The sequence below is a fragment of the Coffea arabica genome, chromosome 10e (assembly GCF_036785885.1).
Source record: "Coffea arabica cultivar ET-39 chromosome 10e, Coffea Arabica ET-39 HiFi, whole genome shotgun sequence".
In the NCBI taxonomy this organism is placed as follows: Eukaryota; Viridiplantae; Streptophyta; class Magnoliopsida; order Gentianales; family Rubiaceae; genus Coffea; species Coffea arabica.
Window position 1 is genome coordinate 7,863,904 of NC_092328.1, and position 18,315 is coordinate 7,882,218.

General features: G+C 37.1%; 1 protein-coding gene across 5 annotated transcripts in view; it reads left to right on the forward strand.

Annotated features, from left to right (window-relative positions):
- Positions 1–557: 557 nt before the first annotated feature.
- LOC140015290 (BEACH domain-containing protein B-like) overlaps positions 558–18,315 on the forward strand; it is a 40,565-nt gene continuing 22,807 nt past the window's right edge. For 4 of the 5 annotated variants that reach the window (XM_072067312.1, XM_072067314.1, XM_072067311.1 and 1 more), the window contains exons 1-10: positions 558–751; positions 974–1,190; positions 2,906–2,969; positions 4,349–4,580; positions 5,300–5,449; positions 7,005–7,331; positions 8,832–9,054; positions 15,798–15,866; positions 16,213–16,638; positions 16,909–17,236. In XM_072067312.1, the coding sequence (XP_071923413.1) occupies positions 1,069–1,190; positions 2,906–2,969; positions 4,349–4,580; positions 5,300–5,449; positions 7,005–7,331; positions 8,832–9,054; positions 15,798–15,866; positions 16,213–16,638; positions 16,909–17,236 (1,941 nt within the window). In that variant the 5' untranslated portion in view covers positions 558–751; positions 974–1,068. Of the gene's footprint in view, positions 752–973; positions 1,191–2,905; positions 2,970–4,348; positions 4,581–5,299; positions 5,450–7,004; positions 7,337–8,831; positions 9,055–15,797; positions 15,867–16,212; positions 16,639–16,908; positions 17,237–18,315 lie in introns of those variants that run through there. The other variant, XM_072067315.1, reaches the window with a different exon arrangement.

Below are 18,315 nucleotides of genomic sequence, written 5' to 3' on the forward strand. Positions count from 1 at the left end.
AACCATTAACTCATAAAGATAGAAAAACAAAAAGAAAGAAGTCTCTTATGCATTAATTATGATTTCATTTTTTTTTTATATTTAATGGGTTCAACTTCATCTCCCAATCTTAAAATTTCTTCTTGTCTTGTTTAACTCGCAATCAAAATTTTATTAGGCTGATTTAATCTAAATAGACAACTCTTTGACATTCTTAAAATTCACAAAAAAAACTCCATTTTTGTGTAATTCGCATAAGCCAATCAATTAGCCACATCACCACTTAAATGTACAAAAACAAATCTTATTGTGGATGGAACTAATTTTGTTGAGTAGGCGAATTTAGAGAAGGGCATGACATCTACTAAATACAAACCTCTATAAAGAAGGTCATGATATATTTATTCAGTCCACCGCTCCATGGCTCCATTTCAAAGTTCCGGACTTTCAGGGGACATTTTAGAATTTTATTAAACTTCCGGGCCGTAACAACTTTGCTCTTTCCGACCCCAAAAGATTTAACAATTACATAAAAAGGAATGTTTAATTGTAAATTGGTCCTGTACACATGTATCTGCCAGGCTTCCGCCTTTACGTGAATTCAACGTTTTCAACTTATCAAAAAAGGTTACACGACGTAAAAAATTAATTCAACCTTCACAGAGATTTCATTCCCAGATCTTGGATACCCTAAACCCTTAGAAACAGAAAAACTTAAACGAAAAGGGGAAATCAAATTGATATTCACTGACAAATTCATCCTTCCGATCAGGTAAAATCTCATTTTCCGGTTCATTTCAATTTACCGTTAATGGACTTCTAAACTCGTCAATTTGAGTTCTATTTTTGTTGCTTTAGCTTGAATTAGATTCTGATTACTTTTTACTTTGTCGGTGAACTTTGTGAAGCTCACAATTTTTTTTTAAAGTAGTATATGATCAGGTAGCTCCGGATTGATTAAGCTTGTCTTGATTGTCGGTTTTTGTTGGAATAGGAATAGTTTTGTGTGGTTAGAGTGATGTTGGGCTGCAAATTTGATTTGTGGCTGTTGGAAGTCTTGACTTGATAAGTGCTGAGGCCTCTGGAAGCATGAATTTTGTCAAGGGAGTTGCTGACCTTATCCGGAGGACATCGGCTGGGCAGAGTGGAGACTTTGCTTCGGCGTCACGGTCGGAGAGGTTTTCTCTCCCTTCTCCAAAAATTCGATTCAGGTACTGGAATACCCGTTGATCATGGTCTATTTTCCTTCAAACTGTGTACATTAGATAGTGGAATTGGAATTATATGCTTGTTTGTGTTAAATTGTGTGTTCAGTAATAAAATCGCAATGCTCATGCCATGTGGTTATCATTTTACCAAGATGACAAGGTACTGAATAGAATTTGATCTACTGAAGCTTGCGGAAGAGGAACTAAAAGTGATATTTTAGAGTCATCGGTTGGCACCTTTTGAAATTTAATGATAGGTTAAAAGGTGCAATAATTTAGATGCTTGGTTCAAAAAAGTTATGGTCTTGATTTTGCCCAGTGTTTGTCAACTCGTAACAAGAAAATTATGCTGGGGATGTAGGATGAGTGTTGTTGGGATGACCTTGATTAAACACATGATGACTTTGAATGAATTAGGATATGCTTAGGATGATCTTTTGCCAGTAAGCCTACTGTGGTCAATCATGGAGAATCAAGATTTGAGGGGGTTAGGAGTAGGCGTTAGGTAATTGATACACTTTTAGCATACACACTGAACGTACTTTTGGTTCAAGTTACAATTTTTTTTTTTTTCAAAATCCTGCCATCCTTTGCCCTGAGAACTAGTTTTTGATTTTCTGTTATTTAATGTGGTTAATTTATCTTTTGTATTTTTTTCCTATTAATAGCTTCTTGATAATTGAAAAACTTGAGATACAAAACCAACGAGTGCCATCCTATCAGGGCTTATTTGCTTCATGATTGGATAGGATGGCATTTCTGATCTTGGGAAGGTTAGTATTGAGCATTTTTTTAGGTTCCATTGACCCTTGCTTGTAATCTGCACAGTATTCAAGAAAGGGTATCCAGAACAGAGATTTATCCTGTCTAACTTTTGGTCAGGCAGCTGCCTCCACCCCCCAACCCAAAAAACTAAAAAAAATAAAAGAAAGAAATAGGAAACCACATCATTTAATCATTTATTGTACTGCTAAAATTACCAGATCAAATCACCATTACTGTTGTTTCACAAATATTATAGGTATCATCCTTTAGATCAAAAAAATCTGTACATGCTTATGTGGATAAAATTTCATCTTTTGTGAGTTTAATTCATTTTAACGTCTTTAGGAAATAGAGAACATGAAGTTTGGCTAATGAGCTTCTGTGCTCATTTAGGGAACCTAGGTTTAGTCTGGGGGTCAACTATTTTTTTCCCTAATTTTTAGTTACTAGTGTTGGCGGAGTTAGGTTTGTATAAATTGCCTTGTGAACTCTAGTGCACTTAGTTCTACAGAATAAAAGCACTTTGTTGAGAATACTTTACAAGGGTCAAAACACCCATTTTTTTTGGAGATCAGCTGATTAGAGGAAGATTATTACACAAAGAAAAAACCTGAGATGGCATATCTTGCTCTATTTGAATAATTTGGAGAGAGAGAAACTGTAGATCCTTTGGGACTTTGAGAATTTGCTTTGGATATCAAGAGCACTCTGATGTTTAATGTATTTCTGGTTTAGGAGGAGAAATTTTTTAGGAGAAACGAAAAAAATTATTTCGCCAACATAAGAGAAAGAGGTCCAATGCATTTTGTTATGTTGGACATGGCTCTGTTACTTTGATTTATCTTTCTACTTGCAAATCCTATTAATATTTAATTTAATAGTAGTAGTTTGTTCATTACTTTATCTTGTTTGTTTATTTCCAATGGTTGATTTTAGAATCTTCTCTTTTTTAGTGAGGTTGGTGATGAGGCAATCCTGAATACCTTATGGGACAGATATGATAATTCCTTCGATAAGGTACATATGGGAATTTCTTGTCGTTGTTGCTTTATGACATTGTTGTCACTTGGTAGATTTAAAATTGGAGCTCTATGTATTAGGACTCTGAATGATAGGCAACATTTGAAATTTTGAGAATTTATGAAGATAGAGTATTAGAATTTTCCCTGAACAAGTCAAATTAATCTTTTTCTTCTTTGATGCTGATGTGAAACTTTTGGCGTGTGCAAAGCTCTGGCTTTGGTTTGTCAAATGCAATTTGTTTGGTTTTCATCTTCTAAGTTCAAACCAAAGCTGATTCAGTTTTGAAATGTCAAGCCAGTTTCTTAAGTCCCAAGACAAAACAGTCTTCAAGGGAGGTAATTAGAAAACACAACCAAATATGAATTATGTACTTATGTGAAGTTATAAGAGCATTTAATGTCAAAAGACTTGTATATTTGGGGACAACAGGATATTGGCCAATGGTAAAATGAGGTTTTATTCTCAGTGCCTCCATACCCTTTCCATTTCTCCCTTCACTAAACATAATGAAGTAGCTTTTTGCCTAGGAAAGATGAGGTTCGCTATCTCACCGATCAACATATCACAACTGAAAAAAATTCTTTGTTGATGCTCTAGAATTCTCACACAGCAATAAAGGAATGTAATGTCTTACTGACCGAGTATTATTTCTGACCGAGATAGCTTTAGTTTCTGGATGTTGATCTTTCATACATCCCTTTGAATCCAATATCTGAGTTAGATTCCTGCTATTCCAATCTGCCAATGTCACATAGTAAGCTTAAAGTGAAACCCAATAGTGCAGCCACGTTTGAGTCTGAATTTAAACTGCTACTGATTAATACACATCAATTTACTTTGTTTTTAGACAGCTAGAAGGACTGGTTCCATTCCATCCTGATTATTTCAAATTACTACTTTCACCTTTGGATTGAAGCTATTGTCCTTGAGTTTCAATGCTTTGGTCTAAGTTAAGCCAGATATCTTCTTGCTCCAGGTGTTTGCAATTTTATGCCTTTTGTCAGCTTTCTTGATTTTGTGGAACTTTGGAATTTGTACTGGTATACAAGCTTGATTTAGGCTTTTCCATTTAGCTATCTACCTATGTTAGTTCCTTTCCTTGTAAATCACTTGAAGAGTCAATGTCTATTTAGGCATGAACTTAACTTCCTGAACCATGATTCTGCTCAATTTCTTACGTCTGTTTTTTGGGCTTGAAACTGTGAGATGCAAATTTCTTCCTTTTTCCCTTTATTAATCCTTTTTTTTGGGGGGGGGGGGGGGGGGGGAGGGGGACGGGGGAGGCTATGGAGGATTTTGGTAGTCTGCTGGTGCTCTTTCCTTGCTTTAGTCTTTATTGAAGTGAATCTCGTCTCTAATCTTATGTCTTGCAGGTGGAAAAAAGGAAGTTATTTTATGTTTTTCTCAAGCAATTTTTGATTGTATACCGGAACTGGGAACCACCTAATGTGGGCCAATCTCCTGATCATGCCTCCTCCGCCTTACCTGTGGAATACTCAGCACATCCAAGTGATGTGGTGATTGGATGCTCAAATGGCCATCCTTCTGAGATTATTCATGTTTTAGCTGAAGAAGTGACACAAATAACGGCAATGGTTACAGAATGTAAGTTGATTCTATATCTGTTCTCTGAGGATTGATCTGATCATCTATCTGGGGCTAAATATTTGAGAGTATATTAAAAACTCATGAATGCTTCCACCTCCAGAATCTTGATCTTTAATTGAACAGTTAAATTTGTCTGAATTCTTGCATCAGTTTGGGGAACAGGGCTACTTTTTGTACTCCCTTTTGCTTTACTTACTACATAACAATCACATTGCTTTTCTCAATCTGTTTCTCCTCTCCTTAGAGTTCTATTGCGACTTAAAACCATCTTTGGATTTTTCAGTTTATTGTACTCCTGTTTTCTCAGCTTTGCCACTGAGCATTTTGCAGGCATAACTGCTTCTGTTGACCTTCAGTATATAGTGAAGTGTTTTACAGAATCATAGGTTTGCATGCTTGTTTTTCGAGAATTTTGTGGAACTTATTGTTATTCAATGTTAGTGGAGAAAAATGGAATCCTCTAGACTGTGTTATTGGGATTGTCTTCTTGTTTGAGTAGACGTGTTTGTGGGAACTTTTTGCTCTAATTTGCATGTAATCTCTTAAGTATAATGTTGTTCAGTCAGCTTTGTTTAGTCCATTCGGAAACTTATCGAGATTTTACAGCTTTTGTCACATAATTAAGTCACGTCATTCTTTTAGTAGCATTCTGAAATTCCAAATATGGTGTTTTGAGGTACTTATTTTCCTCCTAATTATTTGAGTTGTCCAATCAGGCACAGCTAATTCAGGAAGTCATACGAGCACTATCATGTATGAGGGGTTGCCCGTGTTAGATGCTTTGGCTGTTATCACTCGGTCGATGCATAATTGCAGAGTTTTTGGCTTTTATGGTGGTGTTCAGAAGCTTACAGCATTGCTGAAAGGTACAAGTATTGGTTTGTGCGACTTTTCTTTCCGTTTTATCGTAGTAGGTGCTTATTGAAGAACTTTGTCTCTCCCATCTGGAAACAGAAAGCCATGTGCAGTTTAAATTTTGTTTGTCTCAGTTTTGCATTATCCCTATTGCACAAACGAATCATAATTTGTCATCTGATTTTATTTGCAGCTTTTTTTTTTGGTGTTTTTGTTTTTGGTGGGGGAGGGGGGTGCGGGTAGGATCTTATATTTCAAGAGGCTTAGAGGATTTAATCGAACAATGACCCCTTTGATTGTTCCAAAAAATCCCAATATTGCACCAAGCTTAGCCAGCCAGTATAATGTTTAACTATGTAGTGCAATGGGGAAAATAGATGGAACTATTCAACAGTATATATCTAACTGCAAGAATCTTTTACTTGAGCAATTCTTTTAACTCATTTGGTTTTCTATCCCTTGAGACAGTACTTGAATGCACTGGTTAAACATCATCCTAAAAAAGTGATGTTGGATAAACTTGATGATAATGTGAAGTTATGCTTTTTATATTAGTTTTGTAGTACTCATAGCTTTCAAATCTGTTCCAAGAAGATTTAAGGTGATCTTCTTGCCATAGAAAATTTATGTATTTGAGAAATGGCGGATCCTGTTGTATCATTTCTATGTAACATTGGCTTTCCAGGAACATGAGTTTGAATTGCAATTTTCGTGGTTTATTTTCAATACTAATTCATTTATGCTCCTTTAGCTGAATTTGCTGACAAACAAAGTTTATTATTCAATATTCTACAAGTATGGTAAATTGTTATCTGATTAGAAACAGAAGGAGAACCTAGAATAGGACAATGACGTTTAAGGAGGGGTGGCAGACAACGAGGAAATGTTTCAGAGCTCTAAAACCTTGCTTAAAGGTTATAACTGATCAGTCAAATTAGTGCCTATTTTCTATCATGGCCATTAATTTTCTATTGGTTGTTTGAAATAGAGTGTTTTTCTGTTTTCAAAATCTTGAGTAAGAGAAAGTGGATTATGATGTTAGATGCTTGTAGTTTCATGAAAAGTTTTTCGTTGCACTAGTATAGACTGCTGTCAATTGGACATCCTCAATGGTAAATGTTAATTTCTTCTTTGGTGTAATTATCCTTTATAGCCTTTTTGTTTTGCCCTTGGAAGAAACGTTGATCATGCTGATTGCCTAATTTGCAATTTTGGTGTGCTAGGCAGTTCTCCATTGTACATCTTCTGTAATTGTTGATTATTTGAAGTTGGGAAGGAAGCCGCAGACCTGTTTCTCTGTTCCTAGATTTATTTGTTAGTCTTTTTCTTTGGGAAGACGGTCTTTTTACTTTTTCTCTTATTTTTGGGATTTTATAACTCTCAGTGGACTGTTTACGTATTCTAGCACCATCGAGATTAAATACTACAAGAAAGAAAACTATCTTAGTGATTCCCTTCTACTTGATTGCTGCTTCCTTTTAGTTGTTTGTTTCAATCCTTATTTTGTCTGTGGGTCTTCATTAATTCAGAACATATACTTAACCTCGTGGGATGTTTATATTTCAGCTACTGTTGTGCAACTCAAGACCATTAGTAGTGCTCTTTCAGCAGATGAAAGTTTGCCAACCTCTCTTGTCGACAAGTCCGTAATTTTGCAGAAGATACTAGTTCATGTGGTGTTAGCGTTATGTAGCTTTATTGACTTGCATTCTGGTGAATATGAGAATACTCAATTGAACAACAGCAGCTGGGTGTTTTATGAACCAAAGACTGGTGCAACATCACCTCAATCTTCTACTAGTGTAAAGGCTCCTTCTCCTGAAACTTTGTTGCAGTGGCATCATAGGGCCATTGTTTTACTCATGGAAGCTGGTGGCCTTAATTGGTTAGTAGGTAAGGTACGCAGTTTCTTGTTTATAATGTTTTAAGTACCTAGTCATTTTCAGCTTGTGGAATACATAAATAGTCTGGAAACTTGTGGCTTTGCCTCATAGTTTGATGTGGTATTGTTCTTTCTGGTATCCAATGCATGAGATCAAACACATCATAGCTGATTGATATACAAATTGGAGGTTGAATAAGCCTTTAAAGGTTTGTGGGCTGAGAGTTGAGTAGGAAGTTGTGCAACTTTTGAACCTGGTACTGGAGTTGATTGTGATTATTTGGTTACTCGTCTGTACCTCTAATACTTCTGAATCCAATCATCATATTTCCTTCTATATGTTCGAGTTCTGTTTGCTCTCTCTCTTTTAAAACAGTGATTCTTAGTCCAATCTAGTGCGCAGTTTTAAGGAATTAAATTAATAAGCACTCTTCTTCCTGTCTTCTTTCTGGAGGCTTATGGACATCAACTGCCTCTCTAAGGCCTTCAATAGTTGGGGGGTTGCGGAGCCACTGTGGGTCTGTTTGGTTAGCTTGATTTGCCAAAAAAATTCCAAATATTATTCAGCTTGCATCATAAACACAAATTTCAACCACCTTTTTATCTCACGTACATCACATCACAAAAGTGCTACAGTGTTATTCCAAATAATTTTTCCAAATAATCTCCTATCCACGCACAGCCACTGTTATCTCCTCTTGGCGAGTATGGCACGCACTCCTTAACATGATCATGCTCACTGTTTGGTCTTATGTTGCATGCATATTTCGTCCATGAGTCCAGGTTGAAGTTCAAGTACGCAACTTTGAAGTACTAGTGTGGATGCTGTAGAATTAGGTTGCAATTTCACTTTATTTTGCTGCATAAAAAGGGGGGGGGAGAAAGTGGTTGACATTGTCTGCTAGACGTGTAAATTAATTTTCTTCTGAAGTGTGAGAATAGTTAACTACTGTTTGATGAGAGATGATAAAGGCAAATTGGTAAGCAACTAGCTTTTAGAGTATTATTCTCTCACCAATGGTTGAGATGGTCGAGCACTGCAGGAAGTTACTATAGACTTTTGTGTTTATTGGATTACTGGCTCTAGCAAGCCGATTAAGGCAGCTGCAGGAAGCTAACTTTTGCATATGCGCTTCAAGTACCTGAGATCTACATAACAGCAGAGAGGGTTTTGCTTTTACTCCAGGTTTTTTTTTTCGCAATAGAGTCCCTTGAAAGAATCAGAGGTTCTTCCTTCTTTTCATATATGTTAAGCATATGGATGTTTAGATAGCCCGAGCAATCAAAGGTTGGCCTTTGTTTCAAGGACCTTTTAATTTTTTTTTCAAGCTACTTAATGTGTATCAAAAGGTGAATTATCTTTTCTGGTGCGTAAGATGATATAAAGCCATGGAAAATGAAATTAAATCAGTCTCCGCTGATTTTTGTTTCTATGGTTGCTTTTTTTTCTTTTCTTTTAATTAAGATTCTTTTTCCATTCTCTTAAGTTTCAACTGCAAATTTTGTTGCAGAGCTTCTGCGTGTGTTGAGGAGGTTAATCATGAAAGAACAGTGGATTGATCTATCACTTCAGTATTTAACTCTCAGAACTCTTAAGATGTCATTAGCTGATAACCCTCGGGGTCAGAATCATTTTCGTAGTATAGGAGGACTGGAGGTTTTGTTGGATGGATTGGGAGTTTCATCAAACAATGCTATTAGACCAGGCAATTCCTCATTCCCTGGGGTGGTGAGGTAATGCTTTTGAATTGATAGGTTTTTTGTGTTCTTCTCTTTCTCCTGTTGAGGTTTTTATATTTTTATATTTTATTTTGATTTTAATTTTTTAGATGCTTGCTGAATGTTAGCTTACACTTTCTTTGTAGCTGTTGCAAAGTTTCTATTAGTCCTTTGTTTGGTGAATTTTTCATTGTGGATACCAACCTTATTTTGTTTTAATGATCAGAAAGAATTTATGTCTCCTGAACTTTTTGAAATTCTTGGCAAAAGAATGTGTTTTTCTTGGTAATTCTGGCAGTGTTATTCCATTTCTCTTGCTGACTTTGGAGTTTTGAGAAGTTGGAGATATTGTAAATGTGTCAAGTGGATAGACTTCTTTTGGATTGTGCTGATTTCTAGAAACGACAGACTTTCATATATCTTGGCTTTCTAATAAAAAAACATGGAACTAGTTTGCTGCTGGGTTGTGGCCTTAGCCCCCTTTGAATCTATTAATTTCAAAATGTTTATTTAAGAACGTTTGATATGTTTCTCACTTCCTCTCCTCTGCCCTTGTCCTTGCCATTTGAATCAAGAATTTTCTTAGTGTCATGATTCAGTAATAATGCTTTTTGATTCTTGTTATGCAGTTGAGAATATGTATTTTGGGAGAAAAACATCTAGCAACCATATTATGAGTGACCAGCTAGTATTTATAGGAGTACAAACCTAACAAACTATTTACAAGAATACCCTTACAATTTTATTATCTACAAGAATACTTATATTCTCTTAATACTCCTCTCAAGTTGGAGCATATATATCATAAGCATCCAACTTGTTACAAATGTATTTCATCCTAGAGTTCCCTAAACTCTTGATAAACAAATCAGTCAATTGATCTATAGACGGTACATGAGATGTCTTGATGACTCTATCAAGCAATTTCTCTCGAGTGAAATGACAATCAACTTCAATATGTTTTGTCCTTTCATGAAACACTGGATTAGATGCAATATGAACAGCCTCCTGATTATCACACACTAAATTCATAGACTGTTTATGCTCAAACCCAATTTCAAGTAATATGCTCTTCAACCAAATCAACTCACACAGTGTGAGCCATAGCGCGGTATTCAGATTCTGCACTTGATCTGGAGACAACTGTTTGCTTCTTACTCTTCCATGACACTAAATTATTACCAACAAACACACAATATCTTGTGGTCGATCTTCGATCTGATGCAGAACCTACCCAATCTGCATCACTATATCATTTAATATCAGTGTGTCCATGATTTTGATACAGCAACCCTTGTCTAGGAGCACTCTTAAGATATATGAGAATTCGTATAATAGCATTCCAACGACTAGTACGAGGGGTATCAAGAAATTGACTCACAACGCTCACTGCAAACGAAATGTCAGGTCTCGTTATAGTGAGATAATTTAATTTACTCACAAGTTTTCGATATTGCCTAGGATCATCTAGTAATGCATTTTGATCTCCTAATAATTTCACATTAGGATCCATAGGAATATTCACAGGTCGGCAATCTAACATCCCAACTTCACTCAGCCTATCGAGTATATATGTCCTTTGACATAAATAAATCTCATATTTAGACCGAGCTACCTTAATACCGAGAAAATACTGTAAATGACCTAAATCCTTTGTCTGAAAATTTATATGCAGATTGGATTTAAGTTTCTGGATTCTTACAACATCATCACCTGTAATCACAATATCATCCACATAAACAACTAATAAAATTTTATCAACATTAGAAAGCTGATAAAATACAGAGTGATTTACTCCACATTTTAGTAGACCGAACTCCATCACAACACTACTAAACCGGCCAAACCAAGCCCTAGAAGACTGCTTCAATCCATATAAGGATTTTTTCAGACGACAAACCAACCGTGAATTTTCCTCCTGAACAACAAATCCAGGAGGTTGTTCCATATATACCCCTTCTTCCAAATCTCCATGTAGAAACTTATTTTTCACATCCAACTGATGTAATGACCAATTATAAGTTGCTGTCAAAGAGATAAGAAGACGAACAGAGGTAATCTTTGCAATAGGAGAAAATATTTCTAAATTGTCGATTCCATACACCTGAGTAAATCTTTTAGTTACCAGATGAGCTTTCAATCTATCAATAAAAACATGAGGCTGCACTTTTATAGTGTATACTCATTTACAGCCAACAACAGGCTTACTTGAAGGAAGAGGGATAAGATCCCAAGTATCATTTTTCTCCAAAGCAAACATCTCTTCTTGCATAGCTAATCTCCAACCAGGATGATTGAGAGTATGGATAATAGATTTAGGAATGGATACAGAATCAAGTGAAGCAACAAAAGAAGAATATGACAGAGAGAGACGAGAATAAATACAAAATTAGAAATAGGATAAGTACAATGTCTCTTACCTTTGCGTAAAACAATAGGAAGATCTAACTCATAGGAGGGCATCATACCTGGATTTGAAGATTGAGAGGTAATTGGTGAAGTGCTTGGCATATCAGGAGCATTCTCAACTACAGAATGACGAGAATAAACTTGAAGATTTGGACGAGATAATCGAGTTGTGGAATCTGGTGGACTAGATAATTTAGGTAACAAAGATGAAGGGGCTGGTAAAATAGGAGAAGGAAAAGAGGAACACTGGTCTGACTCACAGGGCATACCTTGTTTTATAAAATAAGGAGTGGATTCAAAGAAAATAACATCAACACAAGTAAAACAACGATTTAAAACTGGACTGTAACATCCATACCTTTTTTGCGCTCGTGCTTATCTTAAGAAAATACATATAATAGCACGAGGATCTAATTTATCCACCCTAGGAGCAAGTTGATGAACGAAACACACATCCAAAAATACAAGGAGGTAATTTAAATACAGGTTCATGAGAAAAAAGAATGGAGTGAGGTAATTGGCCTCCAAGAATATTGGATAGCATACGATTAATTAAATATCATGCAGTTAAAACTGCATCACTCCAAAATTGTTTGGGCACATTCATGTGCAACAAAAGTGTTCGAGCAATTTCGATTAAATGTCGAATTTTTCTTTCAGCAACTCCATTCTGTTGTGGAGTGTAGGGACAAGAAGACTGATGAAGAATACTAGATTTAGTCATAAAGGTATCAAAAGGAGTGCAAAAATATTCTTTCGCATTATCACTGCGAAGTATATTTATAAGCACACCAAATTGATTCTTTATTTCTGTAACAAATGCACAAAAAATAAAATATAGTTCTGAACGATCTTTCATTAAATAAAGCCATGTAACTCTGGAAAAATCATCAACAAAGATTACAAAATATTTAAAACCTAACTTTGAAATGACTCGATTAGGACTCCAAACATCAGAATAAACTAACAAAAAGGGTTCAGAAACTCGTTTATTGACTCTAGGGGCTAAAGAAACACGATGATGCTTTCTTAACTGACAAGACTCACATTCTAATGATGACAACTAACTCAAAGTAGGAATCAACTTCTTCAAATTTTGTAGAAATGGATGATCCAAACGACAGTGAATTTCAAGAGGAGAAATAGTAGCAGGACATGCAATTGGATCATTGGAGTTGAGAAATAAAGACCATTATGCTCATGCCCTCCACCAATTGTCCTCTTTGTCTTTAAATCCTGAATGACAACAAAATCAGAAGAAAAAGTAACTGAACACTGTAGAAATTTAGTAAGCTGACTAATAGACATTAGATTAAAAGGTAAATTGGGTACGTAAAGAACAGAAGACAGCGGAAGAGATGGGTTAATTTCTACAGTGCCTAGTCCTTTCACTTTAGTTATAGATCCATCAACTAAAGTAACATGAGAAAAGGAAGTAGACTCTTAAAATTAGAAAAATTTATAAAGGTACCTGACATATGATCAGTAGCCTCGGAATCAATAATCCATGAGTCAAAATTAGATGATGTGGAGAGACAAGCCATAGCATAACCTTTTTGTGCTAAAGAAGCAGAGGGAAGAGATGCGTGATTTGCAGTTTGGTATTGCAGAAATTTGACATAATCTTTCTCGGATATAGTAAAAGTCTTCTGGGACCCTTGTGCTGAAGAACTTGATTCAGCTTATTCAGTGGTAACCGCGTTAGCAAACCGAGAAGGTTTTCCAACTAAATCCCAATAAGTATCACGAGTGTGATTTTTCAAATCACAATGAGTGCACTCACGGGTGCCTTGGCCTCCACGACCTCCTTGACTTCTTCTTTCATGAGAGCCACGTCCAAAGCTAAGTTGCTCACGTCCAGGACTAAGTTGTTCTATTCGATTGTTGTTAGCAACTAAAGCAGACTTGTCATTAGTTGGAGCACCATCACCCTGTGCATTGTCCTTAGATGCAGAACGTAAGACATATGCACACGCCTCTGCAAAGGACGGTAATTGTTCACCTACTAAAATTTGAGGGCCTGTTTGGAACCCTAGTTTTTTGGGAGTTTGTCTAAAACTTTACTGTAGTGCACTGTAGAAGTTTTTGAAAAAATTTTGTAGAAGTTTTTTGTAAAGAGAAAAATTTTGTAGAAGTTTTTGTAGGGTTAAAAACTTTTTTTTCTTTTCTTTTTTTTTTTCTTTCTTTTTCTTTTTCTTTTTCTTTCTTTCCTTTCTCTTTTCTTTCTTCTTCTTCTTCTTCTTCTTCCCCGTTACCTCTGCCTCCAGCAGTGCCACCTCCCGCTACCCCCTGCTTTGCTTCTCCCCCTCTGCCCTGCCACCCCCTTCCTCCGCCACCCCCTCTGCCCGCCTTCCCCCTTCCCCCGCCATCCCCTCACCCCGCTTCCCCCTGCTTTCGGCCATCCCCTCTTCCCCCGCCACTCCCTCCCCCCTCCTTCCCCCTGCTTTGCTTCTCCCCCTTTGCCGGCTTTCTCCCTCCCCCCGCCACCCCCTTCCCTCTGCCCTCCCCTCTGCCCTTCCTCCGCCACCCCCTCCCCCCGCAACTTCCAAACAGGCCCACCTTCCCCCTCTACCCCGCCACCCTCACTGCCCCGCCACCCCCTCGCCACCTTCCCCCTCCTCCCGTCACCCCCTTGGCCCCTTCCCCCTCCCCTATTCCCCTTCCCGTTTACCACCCCTGAATCCCGCCACCCGTTAATTTTTTTTTTTTGGGCAAAGCCCCCCTTTCCCTCTGTCCTCCCCTTTCCCCGCCACCCTCACCCTCCCTCGGTGCGATCTGGTCTCGCGACCAGATCGGCCAGAGGGGAAGGGGAAGGGTGGTGGGGGAGAAGGGGGGGAGACGCAGAGAGAAAAAAAAACTTGCGGGGGAAGAGGGAAAAAAGAAAAAAAAAGGGGAGAGGGAAAAAGGAAAAAAAAAATTGGCACCGGAAAAGGTGATCGGCACTGGAACCGGTGGCGGAGGTGGTGGCCGGTGACGGAGCAGTTGACGGAGGTAGTGGTGGGGGAGGAAGAAGAAGAAAAGGGGAAGGGAGTTTTTTTTTTGTGTTTTGGATATTTTAAGTGTGTAGGTTAAAAAATTTTGATAAGTTTTTGAGGTTCCTGTAGCACAAGTTGTTAAAAAACTAGTATAATAAAAACTTGGTAAAAACTTGGACTTCCAAACAAGCCCTGAGATTTGATTGGTTCAAATTTTGGCTTAAAGCTAGCCAAGAATTTGAGCACAAGCATTTGCTTTCTTTGCCTTTGCATAATTGTAACATCAATTGAGAGAGGCATTACAGCATTCAATTCTTTCGAAATTCGCTTGAGATCAGCAAAATATTCAATTACTGTCTTGTTATTTTGTTGCAACTGAAAATACTCCAAAGAAATATCATACATCCGTGAAAGATTACTGCAATATAGTAACCGGACATAATCCCAAACTTCTTTTGTTGTTTCACAATGAGAACATATGTAAGCAATTCGTAGTTCCATAGAATTTCATAGTGCTCCAAGAATTTGGGCATCCTCTTGAATCCACATTAGTTTCTTGTTATCCTCTATAGGAGAGTCATCTGTGAGATATCGTTGCTTTCCTAAGCCTGTCAGATAAATCTTAACAGCTTTTGACTACTGTTGATAATTAGTGTCATTCAATTTTCAATTAGTGATTTGAGGCATTACCATTGGCATAATATTAGTGGATGTCAGGATATTTTTTGATAAACTTTCAGCCATAGCGAATAGCACTTCAAACCAAAAAACAGTCAAAATTTGTGATAAACAGTACCTTGGAATAGTATGCGTGAACAGTATGCGATGAACAGGACTTTTGTTAGATGTTTAACCCTAGTCCTAGGACTTTAGCTCTGATACCATGAGAATATGTATTTTGGGAGAAAAACATCTAGCCACCATGTTATGAGTGACCAACTAGTATTTATAGGAGTACAAACCGAACAAACTATTTACAAGAATACCTCTACTAATTTATTATCTACAAGAATATTTATATTCTCTTAAAAGCAACATTGCAAGTAAATGGCTCCAATTCAACCATTGAAACTTTTCCTTTTTTGCCTCCTGTTCCTGTTTTACTTGATTGTGTGGTATTTGCATCCTGAAGAGTTTTTACATTATTTTGTTCCCTGTTATAGCATCAATTTCAGTTTTAGACTTTGTAACCAAAATAATTTTTGAAAGTGTGCCCCTGAATGGCCAAACTGAACTCAACTGGGTCGATTATCTTGTTTTATAGGTAGTCGTGCTTTGGTATAGCATTGTGTGATACAACATTTGATGTCACTTAAATTTATTTTCTTTCGTCATTTTCACTAGCCACTGATGTTGTGGGTATTCTCATTGCAGAACCGAAAATTCCTTGCAGGCTATTTTCCAGCTGCACGTTCTTTCCTTGGAGATACTTAGAGAGGCTGTGTATCCTTTTGAACTCTGACATATTTGTATTTGGTTGCTTTTCATAATTTGCTTTACATGTTCAAGCAAGTATTCCAAGCCTTGTGAACTCTCACATAGTGCAAGAGTGCTTTAGAAATGCAGAAGACCGTGAAAATTAAATTGGCTCTTTTCTTTTTAAGTTTGCTTGACAAATAGGATTTACATAAACATGGAGTTGCAAAAATAAGCACTTTTGTGTTTACTTTTATGATTTTAAGCTCTTATCTCAGTGCTTTAATATAACTTTAGAAGATTCTTCATGCCCTTGGCATTTAATAGCTTTGAGGTTTTGCAAAAATTAGTCATGCCCTTAACCAGCTAACAGCTTTGGGAATATGAATAATTTGCAATTCCTGTCTGAGAATGGAAGAGTACAGAAGTTTGCTAATAGCTTTTGTTCGCTCGCATTCATGCTTCAAGATTACAAGCAGCAGGAGTTGAAAATGCTTGTACATGACGATGAGGATGTTAATGCAACCAAACTTCACGAGAAAGGGCTTTCTCCTCCAGCACCTGATTCACAAAATTGGAATCACTATGTTACGAATTTGATTGCAGTCCTTTGTTCTTTCCTTCTTGGTTTTGAAGATGCTATACATCAAAATCTTCAACCATCAACTAGTACAAGTACCTTGCCAGTTTCTTCAGCATATCTTGAGCTTTCAATAAAGTGGTTCTTGAGGGTGCTTCTTACAATATTCCCTTGTATTAAGGCATGCTCCTATGGAAATGAGCTGCCTAGCCACTTAAGGTGTGTAAATAAGTATCTCGCGTTTTCATCTCTTTTGCACCCAATTGCTGGCTTCTGCCAAAACTGCATGGAGCAGATACATAGAAAGGGGGAACAAAGGGAAGAGAGGTCACTCATCCAGTGGTTTTGTAGTTTCAGATTGTCCATGTGCTTGGCTCTTTATTTCTTATTAGCATCTTTTTTCTCTTTCATATGGTTTATCTTAGGCCTATTTTTCCATATTTCAGTTTTTCCCTGACATTTACATGCTTTGTTATGTATTCTCTCTAGGATTTTTGTGTATACGCTGCAGCATTCTGTTCTTTTGACATTCCGGAAGATCCTTATTTTATTGCCTTCATCACTGGATGTGTTCCGGGCTGAGGGAGCGTGGGACTTTATTTTCTCTGAGAATCTTTTCTACTATGGCCCAACTGCAGTAGAATTCTCTGGTGATAACTGCTCCAGTTCTGAAGGTTTTATTATGAGAAGCAGACAGTTTTCTGGTTTCACTGGGAATGAGGGCCATATCAGTAGTAACGAAGTTGAAGTTCTCCAAGTGGAAGCAATTTCATTCCTGGAGCTGGCAGCAACTTTAAGTGGAATTTCACATAACTTGGTTGGTTCTTTCTTTCTGTGCGGGTCTCACATTAAATATTTCATCTGCTATTTTAGATTTTATAGATTTTGCCAATTGCCTGTGTTGTATCAGCTCTTTTTTGTTCCCTCCTCTTGGCTGCATGGTATATATGCTCTGATGTTAGAGATTATTGTCTTGTGTAAATCTGTCTTTCTTGGTTGTGAAGTGAGTAGAGGTACTCCTAGAAGATTTGACTGAGGTAAGGAACTTCTATTGGATGGCATGTCCTTGAAAATAAGATATCAAAAGATGGAAACTGTAGATCAACAGCAGACAGTGGAGCAACTTTTGGTTCACCACCAAATCTGCTTAGGCTCTAGAATACTTGATTGTTATGAATTGACATGGCAGTACAGATATTCCTTGTACGTCTTGTTGGTTGACTTCAAATGCCCCCAGGCAGGTCACAAGCCTGCTTTACTAGGCTTGGCAATATATTTGCCCGTCTCTAAATCCAAGAAGTTCAGGTCTGTATATTCATCACTCCTGTGATGTTTTCATTTGTTGTAGAGAGAGTTGTTCAATCACATGTTTAAAGGTTGATTGGGCATATGTAAGACCTGTTCACTGAACAGAATAAGATGACCACCTCCTGATCCAGGTCCACTCTAAGTTCCCCTTGTTTTGCATGAGATTCAGCGTCTGAATGTCGCATCAAGAGTACTTCACTGCTACTGTGAATTTTGTAAAATATTGTAGACAAAGTCAATAATCTGTTGATCTATTGATCTGTTAATCAATGTTCTGTGAATTTGATGACTTCTTTCCTCGTTACTTTTAATCTGTTTCTCTGTCTTTATCTTTTGGGTGACCCTTCATAGTCTTTACAGGATTGTGATTACAAAATCAATGCTTGTTTGTTTGACAAGTGCTATAATTCATTACTAAATTGTTGCTATGGAACTGTGTTTTTCTTCAATATTTTGTTCTTCTTTTTATCATGAATCCAAAACTAACTTTGGCATCTTTGTAATCCTTTTTCTCCTCAAGCATGTATTATGTTTAACTTGCAGAAAGATTTGCCTCCCTTCTCTTTGTAATCTCTAAACTGTATGTTC